Source organism: Sminthopsis crassicaudata, chromosome 1 (assembly GCF_048593235.1).
Source record: "Sminthopsis crassicaudata isolate SCR6 chromosome 1, ASM4859323v1, whole genome shotgun sequence".
Classification (NCBI taxonomy): Eukaryota; Metazoa; Chordata; class Mammalia; order Dasyuromorphia; family Dasyuridae; genus Sminthopsis; species Sminthopsis crassicaudata.
Window position 1 is genome coordinate 581,174,824 of NC_133617.1, and position 27,824 is coordinate 581,202,647.

Below are 27,824 nucleotides of genomic sequence, written 5' to 3' on the forward strand. Positions count from 1 at the left end.
TACAACAAAAATTCACAAAGTGAATGATCTGTATTACTGGAAGTAAAACATCTTCATTCTAATCATGAGAGGCCTCAATTTTATTCAAGAGGAAATCGCTTGGCCTCTCTAGGGATGCGAGCTGGAAGTCAAGACATGTGGAGCAACTTTGCTTCCCCTACATGTCTGCAGATTCCAGTTTTTCTTGTCAAGAATTTGTCTCAAAGAATGCCTGGAAGCACATGACCACTGGACATGTCATGACTGTGCCCAGCTGGGTTCTGGCAGAATGTTTTATCTGAGCTAATGAGTCAATATATCTAAGGCTTGCCAAGAACTTCACAAATATGAACTGATTTAGGTGTTATTATAATCGTCATTTTACAAAAGAGGAAAGTGACTTGCCTAAGAACACACAGCTAATTGTCTCAGATTGGATTTGAACTAGACTTTTCTGCCTTCAAGGTTAGCACCTTACCACTAAACCTCTTAGCTGCTTGCTGTATCTGTAGTTGTGAGGAATCTGATGGTCCTTTGAAGTTTATATGGATGGAAATCATTCTGTTATAAATCCAGATATTCATTCGCCTCAAGTGAGAAAAAAAATAAACACAAAAGAAACAGGCATCATGATTCAGGAGACATCTCTGGGTGGGAGATTAATAACAAATTTTATCCCTCGAAAGCCACCAGAGAAGAAAGGACCAAAAAGGACCAAGAGGAATGTGTAGATCCAATATATGAACTCATTTCTAGCTTCTCAGCCAGTTAAAAGTCACCACGGTACCAGCACCTCAGTGACTCATGGCAGAAGATGGCTCATCAATCCACCATACATTGGAGTGAAATGAGGCAGACAGTGTTGTGTGTGTTCTACACAACCCATCAAGGGAAAAAAATCTAAATCTTAGCACAATCTAAGGACTGGACACTCACTGGTCATTCCCCCATTACATGAATTATTATTGTTAAATAAACTTGCAAATTAGTATAATACACAACAAAATGTAGTGAGTGTATTACAGAGTTATAAAATAAGGAACCTTTTAAAGTAGGAGTGGGGGAAGAAGTCATGACTAACCAGGGGATTCAGGAAGACTTGAAAAAGATGCTGAGTCAAATTTTAAAGGAATTTCAAAGAGTAGAGAGGAAGAAAGGGCATTTGAAGTACAGGTATCCAAAAAAAAAAAAAAAAAAGAGTATTGTGTACCATATGTCAAGCACTATTGGCATATTGGGTAACTATTAAACTTCAACTTTGCTGAAGCTACTGTCAAAGTGTCTTTGCTGATTCTCTAGAATTCTGTTAGGTAACAAAGACACAAGTATCAAGAAAACAATAGTAATAATAATCCCTACTCTCAAGGAGCTTACATATAATTGTAAATTTATAAGTATAAATATAAAATAAATTTAAACAAATGGCTCCTACATTTCTAGTTCTAGGCATTAAAAAAAGCAAATAATTTCTTCAGGTTTTTTTTCACCCACAAGAATGTTTCAAGTGCTTCTTTATTAATGAATGTCCACTTTTTTATTTATGGTTAAGCTCAAATTTGTAGGGTAGGTAGCCCTGGGCAGCATTTTAATTTCCAATGCTCTTTGAAACACAATCCATTTTTTGAAGGTTCTTCCAAACTACAAAGATATTGAAGTATTTCTGCAGTTCTTAAAGAACTATATAAATGCCAGCTATAACTATTATTTCTTCTCAGCAATTATAAACATTCATCCTCTTAGAATCCATAAAAATTAGGAAGTTTAAAAAGCACTAACTGAATTTGTGGAAGCATTATTCCTAGTAAGAAGCAGGATAAGAAGGCAATCTAATCTTGTTTTGAGTATTTGCTAATCATATAGGAATAATCTAAGGATTGCTAAGACTTTCCATTTCTAATGATTCAATGAGAAAGATGAAAGTTTAATACTATAAGTAGGTTTGTTTCAAGTGTGGAAAATTATTTGATTCTCAGAGATTGTGTCTGAGGACAGAAAATGCAAACATTTCAACAAAATGGCCTTGTCAGAAACTGGACAGATACATGGATATTACTGATATCCTAATACTGATCTGTATAAAACCCACAAAACTGGCAATTTTCCTAGCATAGAATCTTCAAAAAAATAAACAAGGGATATTTTATTAACTCTCAGGACACCTGTTCTTTTGAACTTGTGTGAAAAGAAAAATTCTCTCATTTATATTTATCCAACAAACACTGTGTTCCAGAGAATGGCTGCAATTTTTCCATTGGTTTCACAAATGCATTTTGGGAGGACACTGGGTCAAAAAAAAAACAAAACAAGCAAGAAAACAAATTTGTCCATAATATTTTAATACTTTTTCCACTTTTAAATACTGGTTTTAATTTTTGATTGTAACATGGAAGATCCAATTAATTTTTTTAACATCAGGTTCATAAAGCTATCATAGAAGTTACACTCTACACACTCTCAAGGTACTTGAAAATCTTATGTTTTTGAGTCTGTAGATGAATAATGACAATAACCCTAATACATCTCAATCTGTACAAGTGTGACAAAATATTGGTGAATGATTTTTGGTGAATGGACAAACTGATTAGTTTAAAGAGAACCTACACAGCTTCATAAGAGAACCAGTTCTGTCCAACAGAATAAACTTGACAAAATAATCAAGTTCCCCCCCCCCCTCAAATAAGGAAAATTTCCTCAAAAGCAACTGACACTGATGTACAGACATAAATTAGTTAATGGGGAATTGACAAAATGGGAAAAGCCATTCCTCCTCCTCATTACACACACACACACACACACACACACACACACACACACACACACACACACACACACACACACACACACACACAAACTTATGTACTCAAAAGATACAGACACAAAGTTCCTCAGTCTGGCTGTCCCTGTTATTAATCCCCAAAAATATCCTGCATAGTAACCTACCCTCTTAAAATTCAGAGTCCCCTCCTGAACTGTACATTGGCTGTGCTGCACAGGGACAAAGCTCCTAATTCACCAATATTTTGCATTTTAGAATTTGCAGTATCTTTACCACAGCACAAAGGGGTATTAGAAGAGATGTGGACAGAGGGGAAAGTAGGAGGATACAAATTTAAAAGTATCTTCGGCATGAGAAGTAAAAATGATCTGGGGGAAAGAGCATCACTGATACTTAATATGTGGGAATTAGCCTTATGAAAATAGTTCTACAGGTTCTGAATATTTACTAAAAAGATCAGCACCTGGTTCTGAATTTTGAACTCTTTCCATTCTCTAAGTTTCACTTCTCCGAGTAGGGTTAGCACTAGAGAAGTACTAGTGCACTAATTAACAAGTTATTTAACAAATAGCATCTTTAGTGTGATCATTTTATTTACAGAATAAATTGCAAAAGTACATCACATTTAGTGCAAATGCAACTGATGATATTAAGATTTATATACTGTTTTTGTAAACTCTCCATAACTTTGTAAAATAAAGCTGTCCAATTAAATTACTAAACAGTTATTTGACTCTGTTCATGATAGTTATCAGAATTGCAATATTTATAACTGGGCATAAAGAATTTTTTTCAAATTCCCATCAGTGACTATGGTAAATGAAACTTTTTCCTCCCTCCCCCAACCTGATTGTAAAAGTAGATAAGATTTTTGAGGTATAAATTTTTCTCTTTGTAACATCACTATATAAAGTGTTCACTGGTGATGTAAACAGGTTTCATCATTTTTGTCTCATTTGCCTTACTAGTATTACCACCATATAGGCACTTTTCCACATATTCAAATCGTGAACAGCATGTTTCTGTAATAAGGCATATTCCATGCAAATAATTTTGAGAAAGGCAAATTAAAAAATAGAAAAATTTTATGGAGCATGAAATCTGCGTGCATGTAATGTAAGCACGTGTTTATATAAGCATTTTCTCTCTTTGTACAGAATAATAAATACTATTATATCTGATGCAAGTAATTCACTTCTAGGATTGTGGAGATTTAAGTGATCAGCCTCATCCCGTCATTAAATCATCTTGCATTAAACATCAAGAATCCATTATCATGTATGAAATATATACAGGACATGTTTCATACTACATGACTTTACAAAAAAGTATCAGACTTCTATTTCTACTGAGATGCATAAGTCAGCAAAACACCCAAGAAACGCCTCTGCGTTCTCTTTCAAAGACATAATCACCAAGAAGATTCTGAAGCCGGCAGTCATTTCTACTTCTTTAAAAGAGTACCATTTTCTGCCTCAACTCCAAGTTTTAAAGTTGTTTACAGTCATCTAAAAAGTTATTTTACATTTAAATTTTCACAGCAACTAAGGAGAACTCTGCAATTAAAATTAAGCAGAATCCTTTACTGTTCAATGAAGGTTCTGACCAAGAGGCAATAATAATATAACTCACATTTTCTATGCAAACTTCACAACACAGTTTTGAGACCAGAATCAGAAGGACCAGTAAACATGCCTTTTTTATGTACTGGGAATGTTGTCAAATGTCAAACTTATAAAGTCTGATCTACTTTAGTAAGTATTACAGTGCATCCTTTTGCAATTTCTGGAAAACATGAGCTCAGTAACCTTAATCATCTTGCCAGAAAACAGTCCTATCTATACCCAATAAGGGAAGAACAGATATTGATGCTGTTTTCAGGAAGGCAGTCTCTTGAAGGTCATAATAGAACCACTCTAGAAATTGCCAAATTGTGTTCATAAAAACAAACCCAAAAAACTATATAGCACATAGTACACAACTGAAAAATACAATAGAAATATAAAGATATCTGAGAAAAAAATAAAGCTTTTCACACTTTCTCCATCAGAACCAAAGTTCATCATAAGAGTAAGACAATAGAAAAGGCAAAGTCATTGGTTATTGACAGCCCTCAGTTATTGAGACATTTTACATGACAAGATGATTCATTATAGAAATCAGCAGCAATGGACTCTATGATTACACAAAGCAAAATCAGAAAAATCTGGCCATCTAGAATTGACTGCAGGCCTGAAAAAAAACAACAACAACAACAACAACAAAAAAAAACATACCCTTTATGTCTGGTGCACAGAAAGCACATATGTCCTTACCTTATGTGTTTGTATTATGTGCTTTAAAATTTGCACACAAAAACTCAACACATATATGAGGCTCTTAAGCAGGGTCATAGTAAATTAAAAGCTTTGCAAAAATTTCCCCAAATTAAAGCATTAATCCCCAGTTTGTGATTCAAAGTCCCCCACCCAAAGCAAGCAAATAAAAATATAGCCATATACATGTACTATTACATGTATTTGTAGTTATAATTAAGCAAGGAGAGCTAGTAGGAGAGAGCCAGTGTCAGATGTTCAGCATCACTGTGCAGAGTTTCTTCATTTCAGTGCAGAAAGCCAAAGTCGTGGGCCACAGAAAAGGCTGTAGATCCTACGTTCCAGCTTAGAGCATTCATTTTGGTTAATTCCTCCAACATGGAATGTTCACACAGCCTTGCTTTAGTCTCTGTAAAATGTACAAGAAGTTTAAATATGAGCAACATATTAATTGGAAGTCTTCAGAAGATCATTTGAATGAGTTTTTTCCTAATTACTGAATTCATTCATATGTTACTGGAACTGCTGGGATCCCAGAATTGTAAATGCATAGGAAGAACAGACCTTACAGGAAATTTAATCATCTTGCAGAACAAAAATCATTCCAAATTACAGCAGTTTTCAAAATGTTTCAAAATTGATGTTGGAGAGCACAGGATCTTACAAAAAGCTAGCTGTATATGAAAATGGCAAATGTTGTGATAAACCAGTTTAATATTTCAAGTCAACTGGTATCCTGGACATTTCAGATAATCTGAGATGTCAAAAATATTTAAACATATATCAGTATCTGGCAATAAGCTTCATTTTATTAAAGAAAAAAAATCCGGATTACAAAATAAATAAGCAGACTTAAAACCCTAATCATTGTTATCATTATAATTTTAGCTTAAGTGATCAATTCAACTTGTAAGGGGCTGGAGCTCTTGAGTCAAAGCACTGAGGTCGGACAATCGAGCACTCGAGGCTAATTACCGATTGGACAATACTCTATAAGAATATGCTTGGAAAACGGCCCTTCCCACTATCCTGTGCTGACCCAATCATTTGGTATATACAGAGAATTGTGGGGAGGGACGAGGAGGTGCAGGGAGACTAGCCAGAGTCACTTCTGGGCGGGAGATGAGGTGGTAAGGTTGCAGAGATCCTACAGATCCACTCCCACTCTCTTCACTTCTACCACTAAAGACCAAGAATAAAGACTTTTGCTTATCCTGACTCCCGCTGATTCTAAGGTACCCAACCTAATGCAGTTGCCACATCAACTCATGAATTTCCTAACACTTATAAAGGCTAAGAATATTAAGATTTCTAGCCTCATATGTATTAAAAGCAAATGACTTATTTTGAAAAGTTTTGGTATTAATAGTTGAACTTACTTTTTGATACTTACAGATATCACCAGACATACAAAGAAATAAGAATACCTGTTAATATTAGAACAAAATTGGTTTCCCTGTGGTTTTTTCTTGGACATAGGATGTGAACCGCTTTAGAAATTTGGGATATTCTCGTTTTGCCACTGCCCTTAACACTGATGCTGGTGCCCATCCTCCAGGGTTCACTAAATCAGACAAAGGGGAAAAAATAACATTAAAGCCCATAATTAAGAATACTCTCCAGTGTATAAGCTAGCAAGATTTATATTTATATACCTTGTCAAAATTCTTCTTTAGCAAACACTTAAGTCTAGACTAATTAATTCTTTTACTAAAAATGCAAAATTAAAAGATCCACAGTCATACATTAACATTTTAAATCCCAGCAAATAATGGGCTCTACACTTTATAAATAGGGATGAATTCTTATCTGGAAGTCATTAAGGCTGCAATACTAACTAGACAGAACAGGAACTTACATATCTAAAGTTTGACTTAATTGACAAAAGTATTATTTATGATCATAATCTCTTAGAAATTATAGGGACTAGTGGCAAAAGTACTGAACAAAGTATTAGGGAAATGAGTTCCAGTCCTAGTTCTGCTACTTGCTGAATGTTCTTAGGTAATCACTAATCTTCTCTGGACCTCAATTACTCTTCTCTAAAATGAGACAGTAGAATGAGATGATCTAAAGTCTTCTTCAGTCTTGGAAAATTCTATTACCTCTATGAATTTACTAAATGTGTAAAGCAAGGAAGGAAGTTGTCTCACGCCTACCTCACTGTAAGCAGTTACTTATCTTCATCCTGCTAGCTCTAAGAACTAAGAACAAATGTACTGTATGAAAAGATGTACATACAATAAACATTCAGAAAGAGCAAGAATATCACCAAAGCAAGCTCCTTGGAGACAAAAACAGAGTAGATTTTCCCCCCCTTTCTAATCTTACACTAGAGGAAAAAGAAGTCTACAATGTGACCAATTCCTGAATTAGAATTTTAGCTGCTATTAAATAATATTTGCCAATTTGGAATAATCTTACCAGCTGCATAGTATCAGGAATATTTGTTTCTAAAAATTAATGACTAATAAATTAGGACTAACATTTTTCCACACTCTACTGGTTCTTGAAACCAGACTGAGAAAAGCAGTCGCCAAACTAAGGCAGAATTATATTGGCATGGAATAGTTATTTCAATTTTCCCTTGTCCTAATTTAGCACCTCTACTGACATCTTTCTTCATTCTCATATGGAAAAAATGTTGATTTTAAACTTTTAATCATGTGCCATGCCAGTTACATTTTTAGAAGTTGTATGTATATAATATTTAGGTGGTACATCAGTATTCACAGGAAAACTATTATTGCAAGAGATTTAATGGATAACTTTGCATATGTGTACAATTAACTCTGAAAATATGCTTCACGCTTTGCACCATTGTAGTGATGATGATGATGAAAATAATAATAATGACAGTGTAACAATAAGAATTTGCACAGTGATTTAAAATTCGCAAAGCCCTTTAATACTGCATTGGGCAGATGAGGAAGAAACTGAGTGCCTGGCCCAGGATCACACAACTAATGGGTGTCTGAAGCAGGATCTATATGAAGCTTTTTCTGTTGCCAGGACCAGTGATCTTCCTCCACTGCTCCCCTCAGAGCATAAAAGGTTTTAGAATTGGGCTTAGAAAGGATTCTAGATGCTAGGAAGTCTAACTCCTTTATTTTTTATTCCTTGGTTTTTAACATGAGAGATACTTTTTACTATAAAGGAAACCAAGGCTCAGAGCGAAAAAAAAAAAAAAATCATTCCCTAATTAAGCAGCTAAGCTATAATGTGAACCTCAGTCTTGTGATTCTAAATCCAGCATCCTTTGCATCTTAAGAGTTAGCCTTAAAAGAGCAGTTTGGAGTCAAAGTAGAGAAGCAGGCATAAGGTCAGCCAAAGATCTTAACTGAAGTGAAAGATGGATGGTCTTATTAATGGAATTGCAGGAAGCCAGTGTCACTGGATAGAAAAGTATGTATCTGGGAGTGAGAGATAACAACTCTGGAAAAATAAGAAGCATCTAGATGATTAAGGGCTTTGAATACCAAACAGAAATTTTAACATTTAATTTAGTAAGTGATGAGAGAACCCCTGGAGTTTCAGAGTACTAGATGAATTGATTAGACAGACAATTTAGGAAAACCACGTGGGTGGCTGGAGGATGGATTTGAGAGTGAAGAGAAACTTGAGGCAAGTAGATACACCACTGACTATTGTATTAGGCCAGATGAAGGTGGTGAGGCAGAATGGTGGCAATGTCAGAAGAGAAAAGGGGGCATATTTGAAAGATGTTGCAAAGATTTAAGATGTCTGACAAATGGAGATATAAGATTAGAGATCAGAAGAGGGGTCAGGACAAGGTAAGAAAATGTGAGAATCCATCAGCAGAAAGATGACAATTAAATTCATGAATTCTGAAAAGATTGAACAAGTGAAATAGTATAGAGGGAGAAGAGAAGAAGGCCCAAGAAAAAGCCTTCTGGTTTTAAAAAGATTATCTTTTTTTCTTGAGGCAAGAAGAGTGAAAAGTAGGTGCAAATAATAAGGAAAACGTTCATCAAAAGCACTACTTTGGGGAGAATTATTGTTAATTTCCTTTCTCATTCTTTGAATTTTTAATTCTAAATGTTGTATAGTGAGGTAGTCATTTATTAATACCTTTCATACATTTGTCCTTTTCATCCTCTAATTACTACAAATGCATTATTCAAGCCATTAAGAGCAGCAATACTAAAAATTCACATACCATTAGCTACATATGTGATCTTGCATAGAATATTGTCTCGGCTTATTTCCTGGTTTCCCTCTGGTGGGCTTACCAAGGTTTGACATATCAAAGCAATATTTATTTTGGCACGAACACATCGATTGTTTACCTGCAAAAAAAATAACAAACCAATAGTTTTAGTAAATAAAAAATGTTTAATTAAACCAATATGTTAGATGAATGAAAATCCATTTTTCTTCTGATTTTTTCCTTAAAACTATTTAAATCAATATAAAAAAAGCAGTTACATAAAAATGGGAAGTACATGTGGAAAAACACCACCTCAAGTAATGCATTGCAAATGAAACAGAAGCAAATTCTGGAATAATCATCCTGGAAGAAAGAGGGGTGGCTTAAGAACCCCTGATGTAATTATAGTTACCATGAAGTTTACTATTAATTACCCTCAAAAGATATGATAAGAAGCTTTTCTGAGAGCTTTAAAACTATTTAAACACAACCCTAGGATAACAAATGAGCTATTATCATTAGTTCAGAACCTAAAATATTCTGAGTAATCCTGAAGATATGTTGCTACCACTATCAAATGTTCCTAATAAAGAAAAAATTATCCTATTCCCAGAGATATCCTTTGATACACCACATTTAGCTAATACTCAGCTACAGCTATAAATGAATGAAACAATTTTTCTTGTAGAGTTGCTCAGTTAATGCAACATCAAAGAAGAATCAAGCAGATACCTGGCAAGACTGCAATCCCTTTTGTTTTTTATTCAGAATTATGTCATTTTTTAGTGACAAAAAAGTTTTTAAGTACTCACAGGTGCACTATCATGATCCACAGAAAAATTACATACAATCCAAGTTTCAGGGTCATTTTCAGTCAATGCTGGAATCTTCCGAATGGCAGAGAGGTATAGCACATCACGTTGAGAAGCAGGCCACACCCTCTGTAGAGAAAGTAAAAACTTATTGAAAATATATACTATTTTTTTATTTAGATAATCTGATGATTCTGATAATATGTCACTACAAAAGCCAAACTAATATGCATTTTAGCCACTGACATTATGCAGAAGTAAAATATAGAAGTTTAGAAAATGAAAGCTGAGTTCTTCCTAAAAAGGGTTTAGCATGAAAATAAATTTACAGTTTTACAAAGCCATAAATTGAATAGCTGAAGAACAGCAAAGGTAAAGGACATCAAAGAATTTATAAACGAAAGAGAAGCAGAGTTGGTCATACAGTAAATGTAAGCAATGACTGGGGGATAATTCCACTGATACTCTTCTAATACTGAAAGGAAGAAAGGAAGGCCTCAAGAACAACGGCAAACTTTTAGAATGGGATGATAATTACACAGGCAGACCAAGCAGTGGAGGAAGAAGTTCCTGCATTAATGAGATGACAGATCAATGAAGATGATGATTACTGGGGAAACAGACCCATTTTAACTCTAGATAGGAACTGCACACTTCCAGAAAATATGCAGCTAAGAGTAGATAAAAATGTTAGACTCAGAATCAGGGACATCTGGATTTGAATCTCATACTTAATATTTAAAAGCCATTTCACCATAGCCTAAGTCTCACTTTCCTCCTGTACAACACGGATAGCACCTACATTGTAGTAATGAGATTCAAGTGAGGTAATGTATTAAGAAATGTGTAAACCTTCAAGTTTTACAAAAGGTTAGCTATTATTAGTCTAAATCATCAACTTAAGGACAGAAATAAAAATCAGGGACAACAGATTTTAAGAGGCAATAGTAACTAAACAAAACTTATTTAAAAGAATATCAAAACAATGAAACTAAAAATACTTTTATTACTCTGCCATATATTGGTTTCTCTACTGTAGTAGTGACTGAAGAATGGACTTTTTTGTAAATAAAATATCAAGTACCTTTACAGTGGTCATGATAACAGTTCTCTGTGCAACCTTTATATTTTTCCTTTTATATTCTTAAGTACACACACATATCTGTTAATATTTTAAAAATTTTAACTTTTTCAAAATAAATTTTAGCTCAAACATCTATCAAAAAGAATAAAGATTAGTTTATTGTAGTTTACTAGTTTATTTTTTAACTCAGATCCTTCTGGTAAATTTTCTTGCCTTAAACTCTCAAATAAATAAAATTTATGAACCATTAACAAAAACAGACATATTGGAATATTTAGTTTCCTTCATACTAGTAAGGAATATAAACTAAGAAATTAGTGTATTTTCTTGTACTATGCCTTTTAGAACTTAAGTCCTATTATTAAATTTCCCCTTCATTTTTTTCATGATTTTTCAATGTTTGGTCATTCATGGAAGACCTGGCTTCCCCTTTTATGGCATTGTTTCTTTTGTTTGTATTGTCAAAATATTTTGGAGATAACCTATTTCCCAGAGCCCTTTAAGCAATGCAGGTTGTGTCCTGAACCTGGCATAACAATAAAATTTTGTGCTCTCTGTATGCCATCAGCCTCTGGCAAAGTATATTGCTTGGACCAGCACCAAGTGCTAATTAAGGTACTTAACTCTCCTTATTTCCCAGGGCCATTCATCACATGTTCACAAACCCTGTTATGCTGTACTCCTCTTCCTCTCAAAGAATTCTGATTGTGCAGCCCACATAATAATCATAATATCCTTGACTTGAGGCAATGACTGTTCCTATGGGACTCAAGAACACCAATATCGTCCTAAGAAATGTCAACCATGAGAATTGTTTCAAGACCTAAGAATGTTATGTTGTGAGCCAACACCTTTCATGTATATAAGTGGTCCCAACATCAACAGCTTAAAGCCCCCCCCTTTTTAGGGTAGAGATACATCTTCCACCTGCAGCTAGTGTTTTCCTCACTCTAAAATTAATTAAACTTCTGTTGGTCTTCTGACTCTCCTGTCTCTAGCTTGCTCTGTTTTGGTTCCAGCCACCCATAGGTTAGAGGCAGGATCTAGTCTAGCTGATACTAAATGGTATCACAAGTGGGAATGAACAACTTTCTAGTACAGGTGGCAGTAAACTTGGTGTCACTGGAAATTTATTTCTCCAAAATCTGATGTTCCTTGTCTGATGAACCCACTGTCCTTTGTTCCAGTTCTAATCCCAGCTCAGCCTTTGACTGAGTTCAGCTTTCATTGTGAGGAATGTTCCAGGGCTTCTTTTCTTAACCTGGTTCATCCTAGATCATTCTGGTAAAGCTTTTTTTCTGCACATGTAATTGGCATTTCCCCCCATTTGCCATTTTTTAATTTGCTATTTTTATTTAGTGCACACCTCAGTTAAATTTGTATACCGAGTAACAGTTTATGGCTCTGGTTTTGTGTGTTCTAAAATTAGTTGAAACTAGTATTTTAATTGTGTGCTTGTTTGTATTTGTCTTGTTATTTTGTCTGTATCTGTGTCTCTGCATTTGTAAAATGTCTGTGCCATGTTCGTGCAATGACTTAGATTTTGTTACCTTGAAAGAAATATAGCCAGTAAGAACAACTTCTAAGAACTGTAGCAAGAGAAGACAACTGGGAAGATTAATGAATTTTCTTCTAATTTTGTCATAGCTGAAATAATTTTCCCAATAAGCAGAACTAATTCTCACTTTAGGCTTTCAGAAAGAGATTAGTTTAGAAGAAAACCTTCTAAGACACTTTTTTTTCCTGTCATTGCAACAGGCCAAGTTGGGACTACAGAAATAGGGGATAATCAAAGTTTAGAATCACTAACATCATCTTAGCAGATTTTGGAACTTGTGAGATAAATCATTAAGTAGTTTCACAATTAGTCATTTTAAAGTGGCAAAAGAGAATTGAGGCTTTCTGAAACATATCAGTAAGGTTTATGGTATCACTCTATACAGTATATATTAAGGAAAAATAAGGTTTAAATCTTTTTAAGTTTTAAAAGCAATTGCAAAATTAATAGTTTTATTGTTCTAGGGCACTGAAAGAAAGTTACTTTAGAAGAAAACCCAGAATGAAGAAAGTCAAAGGAAAAAAAGTGAATAGCAACCTCATGTTCATTCTTCCTTGGCTTTTCAGTTTTTATCCTATTTTGTCCCCAGATCTCCTCTGCAGCATTAAGAAAGCAAGGTATGGTCCTCTTAAATAAAGACTGGCATAGATACTGAAAAAGGAAAAGCACCCCAGAAGAGGACCCTTCCTATAAACCCAATGTCCCATACTTCCTTTCCCCAGAGTCATGTGTGATTGCCAACAAGATCATTATGATAGTAAACGGTGTCCCCTTTAATCTTTGGGGGGAAAGGGTTGGAAAGGGATCTTTGGGGAAGGGTGATCCAGAGTCTTAAAACCTCCTGGACTCTGGGAGGGGCCCACCCTCCTAGGGGTAACTCATTCAACTGGAAATCTCAGCCTGGGGCATGGTCAACTCCTCTACTGAGTTGAAGATCAACCCCAACTTGGGGATTGAATAAACCAATAAAACCAAAGGCCTGTCAATTCATTTTTGCTAATTCCTAACAGAAGTTTGCCTGCTAAGAAAGCTGTTTTCTTAGTGTAAACAAACCCATTCCTGCCACAAACCTGGAACCTGTATTCTTTGGGGTTTGTGAATTCTTTTGCAAAGCCTGCCACTGGACAAAGGGGATCTCATTGCTGTCAGGGGACCTCTCAACCCTCAATTCTCACACCTCAACAATTACAGACCATGACCTATTGTTAGCCCTCTCATTTCAGATTAGATTAAGAAAATACAATGCCAAAGAATTATAGGATAATTTAAAATGTGTTCCACCCTATCTGGGGGGTGGAGAGGGAGAGGAAGGGGGGAAGAAAAAGAGAGATAGTGAGGCTCCATATTGGAAGTGACCCCAACATTTTTGTGCCCTTGGGTATCTTTCTGCCCATCCCCTAGGATATCCTGCCCACCCTGCCCCAGCAGCTCCCCGAACTCAGCCCCTGCAGCTGTTGGGAAAGGACAGCCCACACAGTTAGCATTCCTTAAAACTCTACCACCTGAAACTATCAACAATGGGGAGACTGTCATCAGATACCCTAGCCCCTAGGAAGTGCCCTCTAATATACCCCTCTTTACCCTGAGCCTTAGTGAATCAGTGCCTCCAGGGCAAAGTGGGCTTAGCAGGTCCTTCCCAGCTGTTGCCTGGGAGAGTCCAGTGGCCCTGTCACCACTTAGAAAATCAGTATGAGGTGGGAGAGCCAGTCAGCCTGCCCTTGATGAATCCACTCTTCTGTTCCAGCCACAGAAAGAAAGTTCATCGTTCCCCCCAAATCCACCCTTGTTTTAGGTTCCTTATTTCTGTTGAAATTACCACTATTCTTCTAAACATCTAGATTTGCAATTTCAGTGCTATGCTTGACTGCTTATTTTTTCCTCATGAATTTTATTTAATCAAATAGATTTTTTTTTAATCTCCACATTACCTATGACATATGTCCTCCTCTCAACTTATATAGCCACAAAAGCCTTCTATTTGACCAACTAGCTTCAAATCTCCCTCACTGTAATCTATCCTCTTTCCAGCTGCCAAAATGATGGTCCTAAAGTGAAAGTCTTAGCATGTGAATTTAATAAAATGGAGTAGTTTTCTACTGCCTCTAGGACCAAACATAGACTATTATGGTATTTAGATAGAGTGCTTCATTAACTAACTGCCTGTTTCCTGCCTTTCAATCTTATCCTACTTTCCTCTGCTCAGTGAACTCTTATGTCCCCCCCCCCCCTGCTCCATTCACATAACTAGTCACTTCCTATACCCAGGCCTTCTTTGTATTGTATGTCTTGAAAGCTTAAAAGACACTTATTTTCTCTTCCTGGAATGCTTAGTTTTCTTGGAGATGCAAATCAAGTACCATATTCTCAGAGAGGCCTTTCCTGGTTTCCCCCTACTGCCTTCTTCTTTTTTCCTTCCTTCTATCCCAGGTTACTTTGTATCTGTTTTAATCAAACATAGATTTATGTGCATGTTGACTTCCTTGTTAAAATAAAAGATTCTTGGAGGCAGGGACATTTTTGTTTTTGTTATCTCCAGGGTCAAATGGTGTTTGGAACATAGACAGCCACTTTAAATCCTTTTTGGTGGATTACATGAATTACAGAGCAAGGTTTGGTATCAGAATATAATATATGAAAAAAAAAAAAAACAAAACCAAAAAAAGGTAGTACCTTGTGAGTCTGGTAAACGATGACTGCATTTTCAGACAACTTTTCTACAACATGGAAATTTTCTATAGTTGCTGAAATGAAAAAAAAAAATTAGACCAATAAATAACAATTTTTGTATCTTAGAATAGAATAAGTATTTCACATATTTATGTGACTATATTTGAATAGGTATGTGCCTGACAGTACTCAAATAAATGAGTTCATTCCCTCCTGAGGTCTTAAAGGTATTCTTAAAGTCAGAGGCTATCTGTTGGACTATTAAAAGAGAGACTCTGCAATGAACTTTTTTTCCCCCAAGACACTATATACTTTTAAGAACCCATCTGTCTTCAAGTTTTATTTTGTAGCAGAATGTACACTTGAAACTAATGGTTTCATATCAAATTTTATACAAAATAAGACAATTACAGGAAATTCCATGGAGATTGAGTGTTATTTTGAATCATCTTAGTATAGGAATAGGAGACTGTTAGGTTCTTACTAAGTGCTAAGTCGGTACTTAACAATTCTCTAGTTCCCGCCTGTACTGGGAGTTTTACTTGTGAACTCCTGGGGAGGAGCTTGCATGCTTAGGAGGAGCAAGTTCATTGCTTGAAGTAATTTTTCCCAGAAGCCTTTGTGCTATCCCATGCCCATTCTCTGGGAGGATAAAAGAGGGCGGCACTCCAGAGATAGAGTCTTGTCTGGACCAGACTTGAGGTGGCTCTCTAGAGGAAGAAGTCTCTCCTGTAGACCAGAGAGTGATTGGCAGTCTCTGGAGACAACAGCACATTACAAATTGGCATCTACAATGTGGGGCAAGGACTTTTGCTTATACTGACAAGGACTTATTTTGAACCCTTCAGAGGAGCTAGACCAGACCATCGCAGGAGACCTTTCATAAGATTATATAAAACCAGTGCAATGAGTTCTTCAGTGGAAAAAAAAAAAAAAGCAAAAAAAAGCAATATTTTAAACTATTATTTTAAAATTAAAAGAAGGTTTCACAGGCAGTCCAATGAATTAAAAATTAAGTCAAGTAACTAGTCAATAGTGATCAAGTAACATCAAACACCCAATATGTTCATCTTATTAAATATATTGAGCCTTTATAACAAAGACAAATAGAAAACATTAATAGCCTCTATACTAGGGTAATAAGTTGTACTTGCTAAATCATTTTCTAATATGCCAAAATCTAACTACTTCCTTATTTATTTAGTTCCTCCAACATATGTTTTCCCTGAGACAAGAAGGACCTGAATTCAGGTCTCAGATGCCTTATGCTGGTTCTGGGTTTCTGAGCATGTCATTTAACTTTTACATGCCCTAGGGAACTCTTTAAAAATTATATGAAGAGCAGCCACTCATCTAAATCAGGATAAGGAACTGTATCATGAAGTGTTCTCTTTACTGATGAAACTATAGGTATGATTTTTTAAAAGTGGACAAAGACTATGCTAGTATAAAAGGATGGACAAAATCCTACCAAGCACAACAAAAACAATGTCCCTGTCCTCAACTGACTTACAATTTAAAAGGGGCTAAGACACAAATAAATATTATAAAGAAGGAAAAGCTTTATGTAAAGAAATAGTTTCTAACTTTGTATGAAAGAATGATTTCAACAGACCACAATGAAGGAGTGTCTTGCCCAACAATACTGTATGAGGATGTATTCTGATGGAAGTGGATATCTTCAACAAAGAGAAGATCTAATTCAGTTCCAATTGATCAATGATGGACAGAATTAAATACTCCCAGAGAAGAAACACTGGGAAATAAGTGTAAACTATTTGCATTTTTGCTTTTCCTCCCAGGTTATTTTTTGCCTTCTGAATCCAATTCTTCCTATGCAATAAGAAATTCGGTTCTGCACACATACATTGTATCTAAGATATACTAGAACATATTTAACATGTATGGGACTGCCTGCCATCTAGGGAGGGGGGGGAGGGAAGGAGAGGAAAATTCGAACAGAAGTGAGTGCAAAGGGATAATGTTGTAAAAAATTATCCATACATATGTACTGTCAAAAAAAAGTTATAATTATAAAATTAAAAAAAAAAAAAAAAAAAAAAAAGAGTGTGCTGCCAAGTGTGATGCCAATGGGAATGAAATCAAAAGAGGAAGAACAAAGTCAGGGAAGCTAATTGTCCAATGTAGCAGAAATGTAGAATGTGAGAAAGGGAGACGAGAGAAACAAATTAGAAAGGTAGGGTGAAGCCATAAGTTATAAGGCCTTTAATGCTCAGTTATTCTATAAGAAACTAGAAGCCACTAAAAGTTTTTGAGAGATATAGCTAAGGGTCTAAGAATATGTATTATTTTTACAAAACTGTGAAGGCTGCAAAATAAAAAGGATATTTTAAAGAAAAACCATTTGGGACTATTATAGAGGTAATAAGTAACTGGAAACAATCAATGAAAAGCTTCAACAAGACTAGTGGCAATATGAATAGAGAAGAGGTCACAGACATGAGAGATGAAAGAGGCAAAAGTGAGAGCACTTGGTAGCATAAGGGATATGCAAAGTGAAAGAAAAGGAAAAACAAGTTTTTGAGTCTGAGTGATTAATGCTAACAACAGAACCAATAAATTTTAGGGACAAAGATGGTTTAGCTTTTGGACATAGTGAGTTTCATGTGCTGGTAGTACAATGAAGTAGAGATCTACAGATAGCCAGAAACTCAAAATTGGAGGTCAGAAAGATCCTGATTTAATATATGAAATCTGGAAGTAGTTTAGAAATAGATGATAACTAAAACCATGAGTGTAGGTGAAAAAAGTATAGAAAATAAGTGGATCAAGGACAGAGTATTAAGGAATACTTGCTTTTTACCAGGACAGTAGGATGAAATGAATCAATAAAAGAGACTGAGTACTAGTCTTCTGACTACTCTTAACTATTTAGGAGAACAGGAAGACAAAGTATCATGAAAGCCAAAGAAAGAAGGTACTTCAAGAGGAAAGGGATAGCCAAAGGAAAGGAGGGGGAGGAGGAGAAAGAGGATGAATTTGGTATTTAGGAAGTCAACATGTATCCTTGACATTTGGGACATAGCAGGGGCTCAACAAATGGCTTCCTGATTGACTTTGGAGAATTAAAGTGGTAATGTAGGAAGTCAGAGAGCAGGACTCTGAAGAGTAGGTGAATAGTGAAGAATAGAGACAGCAAGTATTAATCTCTCTAGAAGTTCACTACTGAATGGCACAAGACACACAAAATGGATGACATCATGGAAAGGATATATTTTGGGTTTAAAAAGTTGGGTTCATATTGCTTAACATTTTTGGACTTTTAATTTTTTCATCTGCAAAACAAGATTGGAATAACTGATCACTAAAGTACTTCCAGCTCTGAATCTATGAACTTGTGACAATAATTTGAAGGGGACAAGGTTGTTTGTTTTTTGTTGCTGGATTTCTGTTGTTGTTGTTTAATGACAGGGGAGAAACAGACACTGTTATTTAGAAATTAAAGAGCCCACTGATAGGGAGATACTGAAAATGAGTGGAGGGAGTGATTGATGGAGCACAATCTTGGAGGAAATGGGATGTGAAGGGCTGGGGTCAGTGGCAAAGAACAGGGAATTAAGCCATGACAAATTTAGGGACCACCTCAACATCTAATAATGGTACAGAGCATAGGAGGAAGGATAAGGACAAGTTCCATAGTATGGAAGAGAAAAAAAGGAATGGAAGGAGAAAAGGACCTTAGACTACTTCAATCTTCTCAGCAAAGCAGAAAGATCCTTTGTTAAAAAAAGGAGGACTAGAAACAAAAGTATAGGGAGTTCAAAAAGGGTTCAAAAGGACATAAATATATGATAGAAAAGGAACACTAGCCACAATAACTCAAATAGTTTCCTGACACTGATAATGATACTCCCTAGGTTACACTAATTACTTTGTGGCAGAATTGGACAATCATGAATATATAAGAGTTGATACATGAACATAGGTAAGCTTTTAAAGAAGTCAAATAAAAATTTTGACAGAAACAAATAGTCTACATTGAATTCTTACTGAAACATTTTTATTTATGAACTTCAGTGATTGTGTGTAAGTAAGCTTACAAAGACATCAGAATTCAATAGGGCTTTTTTTTTTTTTAAACTAGGTAGACAACATAATCTAGTAGAAAGAAGGGCTGAAAGATCAAGAAACATGGGTTCTACTCAGTTTTACCATTTACTAGCTATGTGATTTTATTCAAATAAATTCTCTGAGCCCATTTCCTTATCAGTAAAAAATGAGGATTCTGCCACCTGTCTTGACTATTTTCATATTTTTGAAAATCAAATGTACATTTCCATGTTAATCTTTGAAGTGTTTTACAAATTTTCTGGACATTAACTACTTTGTCTTTCTAAGTTTATTTCAGAAAAAAATTCAAGATTAAGAAATAATTTTTTTAAAAGTGGGATAAAGTAGATTAAAGATATCTTACTTTCCCAGTCATTGCGAACATCAACATTCCAGAAGTAACTGCAGACCTCATGTCCCGTCACTCCTTTGACTGCATGAGTAGCTTTCAGAGGATCCAAGACGATTCCATTTTCCTCTACCTCTCTTCTATAAACCTAAGGGGAATAAAATTTACTGAGAAGAAAAATTAAGTTCGAAAGACAACAATGCCTTCAAATGTAGTCTTTTTAAGGAACTATCTTCAAATCTATTTTCAAAATTAAATTCTCCTAGAATAAATTTGGAGTAAGCATAGGAATTAGATCAAATTCTAATTTATCTTCAGTGATTTAAGGAGAAGTTTTAAAATCATAAAATTTTTTATTAACTTTGGTAATGAGAACTATGAGATCTTTGGATATTTAAATTAGATAGCCATTATTTAGAATTCTGAATGATAAGCTCTGTGAAGTTACCATAACTGAGATCATCTGCTGAATCAAAAGCTGAGAAAATTAAGATACTTCATTAATTCCAATGCAAATCGATTAATCATAAATCATAAATCATAAATTGCATATTAGTACAATTTAATAAAAAGTTATTAAGTACTTACTATACAAGATACTATGCTAGCTGCCAGGGACACAAAAATAAAAAATTACATTTCCTACCCTCAAAATGCTTACATTCTATAGGACGTAAATAAAGATTTGCTCACAAAGCTTGTTGACTGACTCACAGATACAAAATGAAATTTATGTGACTTATTAAAGGAGGGCTTCATAGACAGCTAGTGCATAAACTAAACCTTAAAAAAGAGGATCCTGAAAGGTAGGAGCAAAGAAAGAGGGAATACAAGGCATTGGGGGTAGTGTGTGTGGAAGCAGAAATGGGATAATGTATGCCATTTTAACTGATACAAAGAATGCGTGAAACAAAAGTAAAGTGAAATAGTGCTTTGAAGGTGGAATTATATTTTTATGGGGCTTAGGTGTCTGGCTGAAAAGTTGGCATTTTATCCAAGTGGCAAAAAGGGACTAGTGAAGTTCTTAGGCAGGAGAATAATAAATGAGCAGCCTCTGTGTTTTAGATAGATTTTTTTCCACCTTTAAAAATGTTTTCTTGATGCTATTAAAAAAAAAAAATCATTTCCACTTTCTAATACCAGCCTCTTTCCCAACATATCTTTGTGAAAAAGAGCAGCTAAGCAACAAACCGACACAGAGACTGTAACTAACAGCACATGCCTCAAGGAAGATTGTTTTGGCGAGACTGTAAGGGGAGACTAGAGGTTGAGAGGATTGTAAAGAGACTCATGTTGATCACCAACTTCTTCAAGATATGTCTTCCCTTAGTTTCTCCAAACTATATCTCAGTTCTTTTACCTTTGGTAATAACTTTCCTTGATGACTTCTTGTCTTCTCTGTGACTCAATAAAAGGAAGTTTTCCTCATTGTCCTGAATTTGTGATTTTTCTCTAACATTCTCTCCCTTACTAATAAGCTCATTGCTACTATGACTTTAACTAGAATTTCTACCCTAAAGAGTCTAAAATCTGTATCTCTAGCTTTGACATAATTTCTGAGTTCTAGAACTGAATGCACAACTATCTACAACAGTGGTCCTCAAACTTTTTAAATAGGGGGCCAGTTCACTGTCTCTCAGACTGTTGGAGGGCCAGACTATATAGTAAAAATAAAAACTCATACTCTATCTCCACCCCTCAGCCCATTTGCCATAACCTGGCGGGCCGCATAAATGTCCTCAGGGGGCCGCATGTGGCCTGTAGGCCGTAGTTTGAGAATCCCTGATCTACAATATGGACTAGGTTCAAGCTAATTAATTTTTTTTTTCCTCCAAAATTCACTAGCTCAAAAGGTAGCATACTTGACTGGTTCATACTATTCACCAATCTCCCGTGTTGAGACTTTTGATATTTATTATTGTTATTCTAACTTCTCTAATCTCAGAGATCTAGTCCATTCTGAAAAATCTCTTGCATTTATCGTCCTCTGTTCCCACTATATACACTCTTTCCATCTTTTTAAGCTTTATATTTTATCCAGAAGCTAGCAGTACTCTGCACATAGTAATTGTGTGCTTGTAACACCTTTCACATGCTCTAAAAAAAGAGACAAATAAAGCATAATTCTCTGTAATTAACATTTTGCAAAAAGTTTCAAACATTTCTAGGATGAAGTGAAGAAAAATTAAGCTGCCAAAAGAAAATTTTAAACTAGCATGAAAAAAAACCAAAACAGAATTGTTTTGTTTAACTTTGCTATCATTTGGCCTAAATTCATTCAAGTTAATTTACTTAGGTCCTCAAAGATGTAGTTTATAAGAGCATAGGCATACAAACATCATTACTCTAATTACCCAAATAGCCAATTTAATGAAGAGGGAGGTCCAAACAAGATCTGACTAATCTTATTGCAAATAGCCTAATTCAACCAGTCTGAATGGAAACAAATTCTATGTTCTAATTCAGGAAGGCCAGATAATTTGTCATGGCTTTCTATCTGAATGTCAAATATTTCACAATGCTGATATTGTTTTCTTTTCCCTCCTTGAATTAAACAATAAAACTACTCTTCAGTGCTGCTCAGCAATTGTTTTATTCATTTCTTAATTCTCTGATACATCTGCCAAAGCAGTTGTTCCAAACCTTGACTCAAACCTCAAATATCCCTATCCCCCTACTCTCAACAAATTATTTCACTTGCTCTTTTAGTGGGGGGAAAATTAGCATAAACTCCCTGATTGAATTTCTAACTTACAATTTTTGTAATTACTAACTAACACCTACTAGATAAATAGTTTGGGACTGGGTCCCTTACTTTCTCAAATATCTCATTTATAAAACCAGAATCATATATACTACTACTTCACAAAGTGATTTTAAGGAAAGTGCTCTCTAGGTTTTAAAGCATTATATAAAAGACAGATTTACATAGAGCTTTAAATACTACTTCATCTTCTGTACTTCAAAATACCTCTTTCTTCTTCTTGGACCTCCCTTCTGTCTCAGAAGAACACATTTAACTTATCCAAGATTATCCTCTCCACTTGTATTCTTCATTCAATTAAAAGTTTTGTCAATTTCATTTTCTGTCTTTACTGATTGTTAACTCCATTTTATAGATCCTTTCTACCTTATAAAAGAAACTTTCTACTATTCTGTTGAATATTTTTCTTTCTTTTACCTTTTTAGTAAAATGTTATACAAATTATAAATTCTTAGATTAATTTCTAAATTATTTAATGGGCATTACCTTCATCTCTCCTTCTTCTACCACCAATTGCCAATTGGCATCTCCGCCTACATCCTGTAATGAGTAAGTCATATGGTTCTTCACCATCTCTTCAACCTTTAAATGAAGAACAGAAGACGCATTATAAGAATCCAAATTTCATTTATAGTTAAGGTACAGCCTCATTTAATTTACTAAGTTCCAGAAATGGTGCTCTTGGGGAGCTGAGCTCCAGGCATTAGTTAGTAGTTGTATATAATGCTATAAAGTTAGCCCACATTCCAGATTTTTCAGGTTAATTAAAGAATTGAGGGTCAAGGAAGAGAATGAAAAGATATGAATAAGGGAAAATATTCCAGGCAGGAAAAATAAAATCTGTATTACCTATAATCTTCTAATGAATGCTTTTATTCAGACATGTTCTTATGGAAAATGAATATGAAATATAAAGGGTAGAATGCTGAGCTTTCTTTAAGGTTTTGGTGAATGTTACTTTCTCTGGGAAATCCTCCCTCATGTCCACCATAGTTAATGCTCTCTCCTTCCTCTACCTGGCATCTAGTCCAATTAAATATTGGGACAAGATATCCTAGAAAGAGGATTATATTAATCAAAGATTTCCAAAGGAGATAATAAAATAATCCTTATTTCTTTAACAATACTTCCTATTTCATTCTTTTGTTATATATACTATGAAAATTTCTCTTCATGAGGTTTAAACACTTCTGCCTTTGGACCATAAGGTAGTTACTCCTACTCATCAGAAGATAAAAAATAGTCAAACTGCTTCATAATCTACAAAAAATGTATAAGCCCCATTTCTGCCAACCTACTATGATCAAAGAGCATGACTAAAACTGACAGATTGTTTCAGATTTACACCAAAAGGTGATCCTAGAAATGTTTCCTATCAAAAAGGACAACTTTTCACTGTTGGAAGGTTCATCTCACTTTATCTTTTCTGAGAAGACACCATCTACCATGAATTCTCTCTTTTTTTATTCAATGTAAAGTCCTTAATGTCAATCTTATTTCTTTTACACTCATTTCTGATAATAAAGTAGTTCTTATGCTTGCTAAGATTACTCCTTCTCTATATTAAGCCTTTGATCATCACATCTCCATCTTCTTTAGCAAATTCTCTCTACCCCCAATCATACCCCACTTTCTCATCCTCTCTCTCCCTATCTATTGGCTCCTCTCTTGCTGCCTACAAAAATTCCTCAGTCTTCTCTCATCTTTAAAAATTATTCATAGAACTCCAATATCCCCTTAAGCAAGAGTTCTAACTTCTCTTTCACAACCAAACTTTTTTTTTTAAAAAGCTCTCTATATAGCCATCACTTCTACTTTATCTCTTCTTTCTTTTCAATCCTTGATAATATAACTTTTAGCCTCAAAAACAACTGAAATTGCTCTCTAGAGTTTCTAATGATCAAATAGTACAGCACTGTCTCAATTCTTATGTTTCTTAAAGTCTCTGTAGCTTACCTGACACCAGTGACCATCATTTCTACTTGAAAATTCAGATAACTAAAATTCACTTACATTTATTTTGCATATATTTACATGCATGCATATATATATATGTATATATACATATACATACATATGTATATATATATATATATATATATATATATATATATATATATATATATATATATATACACACACACACGCACATACACATACCCACACACACACACAGAGCAAGAGAGAATTTTTTTTCCTGATAGAACATAAGCACCCTGAAAGATGGGATAAAATGCATTTTATTCACATTCCAGGTGCCTAACACAAGTATCTGGCATACAACAGATACTTAATATTTACTGGCTGACTTTTGCTTTGATAAAGGCTATTAACAATCTAAGTGTAGATTTGAACTCTATGATATAAAATACAAGCTTTGTGAAAAATCAAGTTTATTTGCAAAATGTGAAACCCTATTAAGCTCAGAAATCTAAGTCAAATATATGATTTCCCTAGTTTCTGGAGCAAAGGGACATTTAAGTTTTTAGTTCTGACTGACTTATCTATTTGTGCCTGGATGTTCTCTCCAATAATTTAGACTTTTGGCTCCCCAGCTTCCTTCCAGACTTAAGTCCAAATCAATCTCTCAAGGAAACCTTTCCTGGTCTTTATTTCACTCCACCACCCCCTTCCATGTTTTACACCTCTAAGATTACCTTCTATATACACTATCCTGCATCTATATAATGTGTAGCTAGTACTTAGCAAATGTTATAAGGTTTTCAAAGTGCTTTACATATGTTAACTCATTTGATCCTCACAACAACCCTACAAGGCAGGTGCTATTATTATAACCATTTTACAAATGAGGAAACTAAATCTAAAGAAAGTTAAATGAATTGCCCAGAGTCACACAGCTACTAAGAATAAGAATTCAAACTCCAGACTTCTTGAATTCAAGTCCCACACTCTATCCCACCAATGGAACCTGATGGCAAAGTCTATGTTTTTGCTTTTCTTTATAGCTCTAGAAATTGGCAGTACCTACATACTATAAGCAATTAATAAATGTTTGTTGGCTGAATAATTAGTAGGATATAAGCCATCTGAGTCCATACTCACTGGAAATTTTCTCTGAACCAATTTTCTGCTCTGTAGCCTTGCATCTCCTTCTTTCCTCCCTCACCTCTGTAGTTAGTAAATGATTTTTATTCATTCACTTATATTTTCTCCAAGGTCTTCCAGAGTATATATATTTCACTGTTATTGAAAGCATGATTTGTAAATGTTTCTTTTTTTTTTTCCCCTCTGAGGCTGGGGTTAAGTGACTTGCCCAGGGCCACACAGCTAGGAAGTGTTAAGTGTCTGAGACCACATTTGAACTCGGGTCCTCCTGAATTCAAGGCTGGTGCTCTATCCACTGAGCCACCTAGCTGCCCATTTACATTTGTAAATGTTTCTACTTGAGACAATTAAGAGACAAATGAAGTTCTTTTTTGCTATTCTATAATTTTAGCACTAAATTCCAGAAGAATTTTCATCACATGAATATATTACTTCTCTTATTACTAAAAGTTGACATTTTAAACTACACACAACCCTAAAATGTATAACATTTCAAATATTTACTATATATTTAAATATAAAATGGGGCACATACAAGTTAATGCTGAGAAAATTAAGTCTATTTTCTGATCAGTAAGACAGTTAGTTTAAACAGATTTGGCTTATTTGACCATAAATTCACACAAGTTTAAGAAACATTTCTTTTTTGTTTTTGGTGCTCTGTATATGAAATGTATTTGCTAGATCAACACTTCTGGTTCTAAAAGTACACAGACACAAACACACATAATACAAGGCAAGCAACTTGATCCAGAAATGAATTACAGATTTGAATATGTCACTCTCCTACCTACTCAACAATTTGTAGTGTTAGTGACTCCTGTTTACCGCAGGTATAAAATACAAATTTATCAGTTTGACATTTAAACGCCTCCATTCTGGCTTCAGCCTCATTTTATTACTTTCTTTCATATACTTGAAGTTCCAATTAGACTGGAACTAAATATTGGCTCTACTAACTATTCTTTGGGCTTTACATTCCATCTTCTACCTCCATATACTGTTGTAAAGTAGTCCCTCAAGCCAGGAATGCCATCCTACATCCCAGCCTCAAAGACCTTATGCGCGGCTCAAATACAATTTTTTTCTCTTAATGCTTTCTTCTAATCTCCTCAGTTATTAGGTTTTTTCCCTGCTTCAAATTAACTTGTATCTACTTATCCATAGAATTTATTACCTCCTCTGAATGAAGGCCAGCTTCTTAAGGGCAGAAACTACCTCCTTTGCCTTTGTGTTATAATGCCCTGCACAAGAAAGTTCTCAGTAAACAGAATTGAATTCTGTAGAGCAAAAGTTCTGCTCAAATCATTTTCAGTGATCAAAATTTGTGTTTCTCTGTTTAAAGAGACAGGTACTTTGCGTACACCCTTTAGTATCGAAGTTTGAGAAAAGAAACTTTTTTCCTAAAAAAAAATGGGAATAGACTATATGCCAACATCATCATTATGAACTACTCAAGAAATTCCATAAACCATTCATTATTAGGAAGACTGGATTTAACATGTTAAAACAACTTAATATTTAGGTACTATAAATGGAAATGGTCGTTTTTATTTGTAGCTACAAGGAAGTAAAAGTTCCAAGCAGATATGCTGAACTGCTATATAGATGCAATACTGTTAAACTCAAATAGAAAGAGGAACCACTAATCCATATATAAGAATCCCTGTGATCTGCATATCTGACATTTTTAAAATGAAATATTATCTGTTTTATTGTATTTTTATTTATTTTACTAAATATTTTCCAATTACATTCAAGCTGCACTGAGGAGTGTTGCAGGTCCCTTGGTAATATCTATACCATTAGGATAGGGTGAGGGACTAGACCTGTGATTTAATTTATCTATGGAATTCCTAGATAAGAAAACCCTTTGTATCAAGGCAGATTGGCATCTCCTCCAAAATTTACATTGTTTTAGATAGTTGTTTGAAGCAAAGCTTCTTAAACTATGAGTCACAACCCCATTTGGGTACAAACTGAATGTTGGAGTTGCTATACTTATGATTTATCAGTAAATGTTTGATTTGTATACCTACTTTTATATACTTTCTCAGGTGAAAAATGGTTGCCAGTAGATAAAGTTTAAGAAGACCTAGTCTTGAACACTGGAAGGTTAAGTGCCCTGAATAGAGTAAAATAGTCAGTATGCTTCAGAGACAACATTTGAACCTATATCTTCCTAGATTCAAAGCCCGCTTGCTTTCTACCA

The 27,824-nt window shown here is 34.8% G+C and overlaps 1 protein-coding gene across 2 annotated transcripts in view; it reads right to left on the reverse strand.

Annotated features, from left to right (window-relative positions):
• Positions 1-2,298: 2,298 nt before the first annotated feature.
• Positions 2,299-27,824, reverse strand: part of CERT1 (ceramide transporter 1) — a 140,148-nt gene continuing 114,622 nt past the window's right edge. For both annotated transcript variants that reach the window (XM_074282297.1, XM_074282296.1), the window contains 7 exons: positions 23,033-23,128; positions 19,798-19,930; positions 15,366-15,436; positions 10,054-10,182; positions 9,251-9,380; positions 6,498-6,634; positions 2,299-5,479 (listed from right to left, as the gene is read on the reverse strand). In XM_074282297.1, coding sequence (XP_074138398.1) covers positions 6,507-6,634; positions 9,251-9,380; positions 10,054-10,182; positions 15,366-15,436; positions 19,798-19,930; positions 23,033-23,128 — 687 coding nt within the window. In that variant the 3' untranslated portion in view covers positions 2,299-5,479; positions 6,498-6,506. The remainder of the gene's footprint in view (positions 5,480-6,497; positions 6,635-9,250; positions 9,381-10,053; positions 10,183-15,365; positions 15,437-19,797; positions 19,931-23,032; positions 23,129-27,824) is intronic.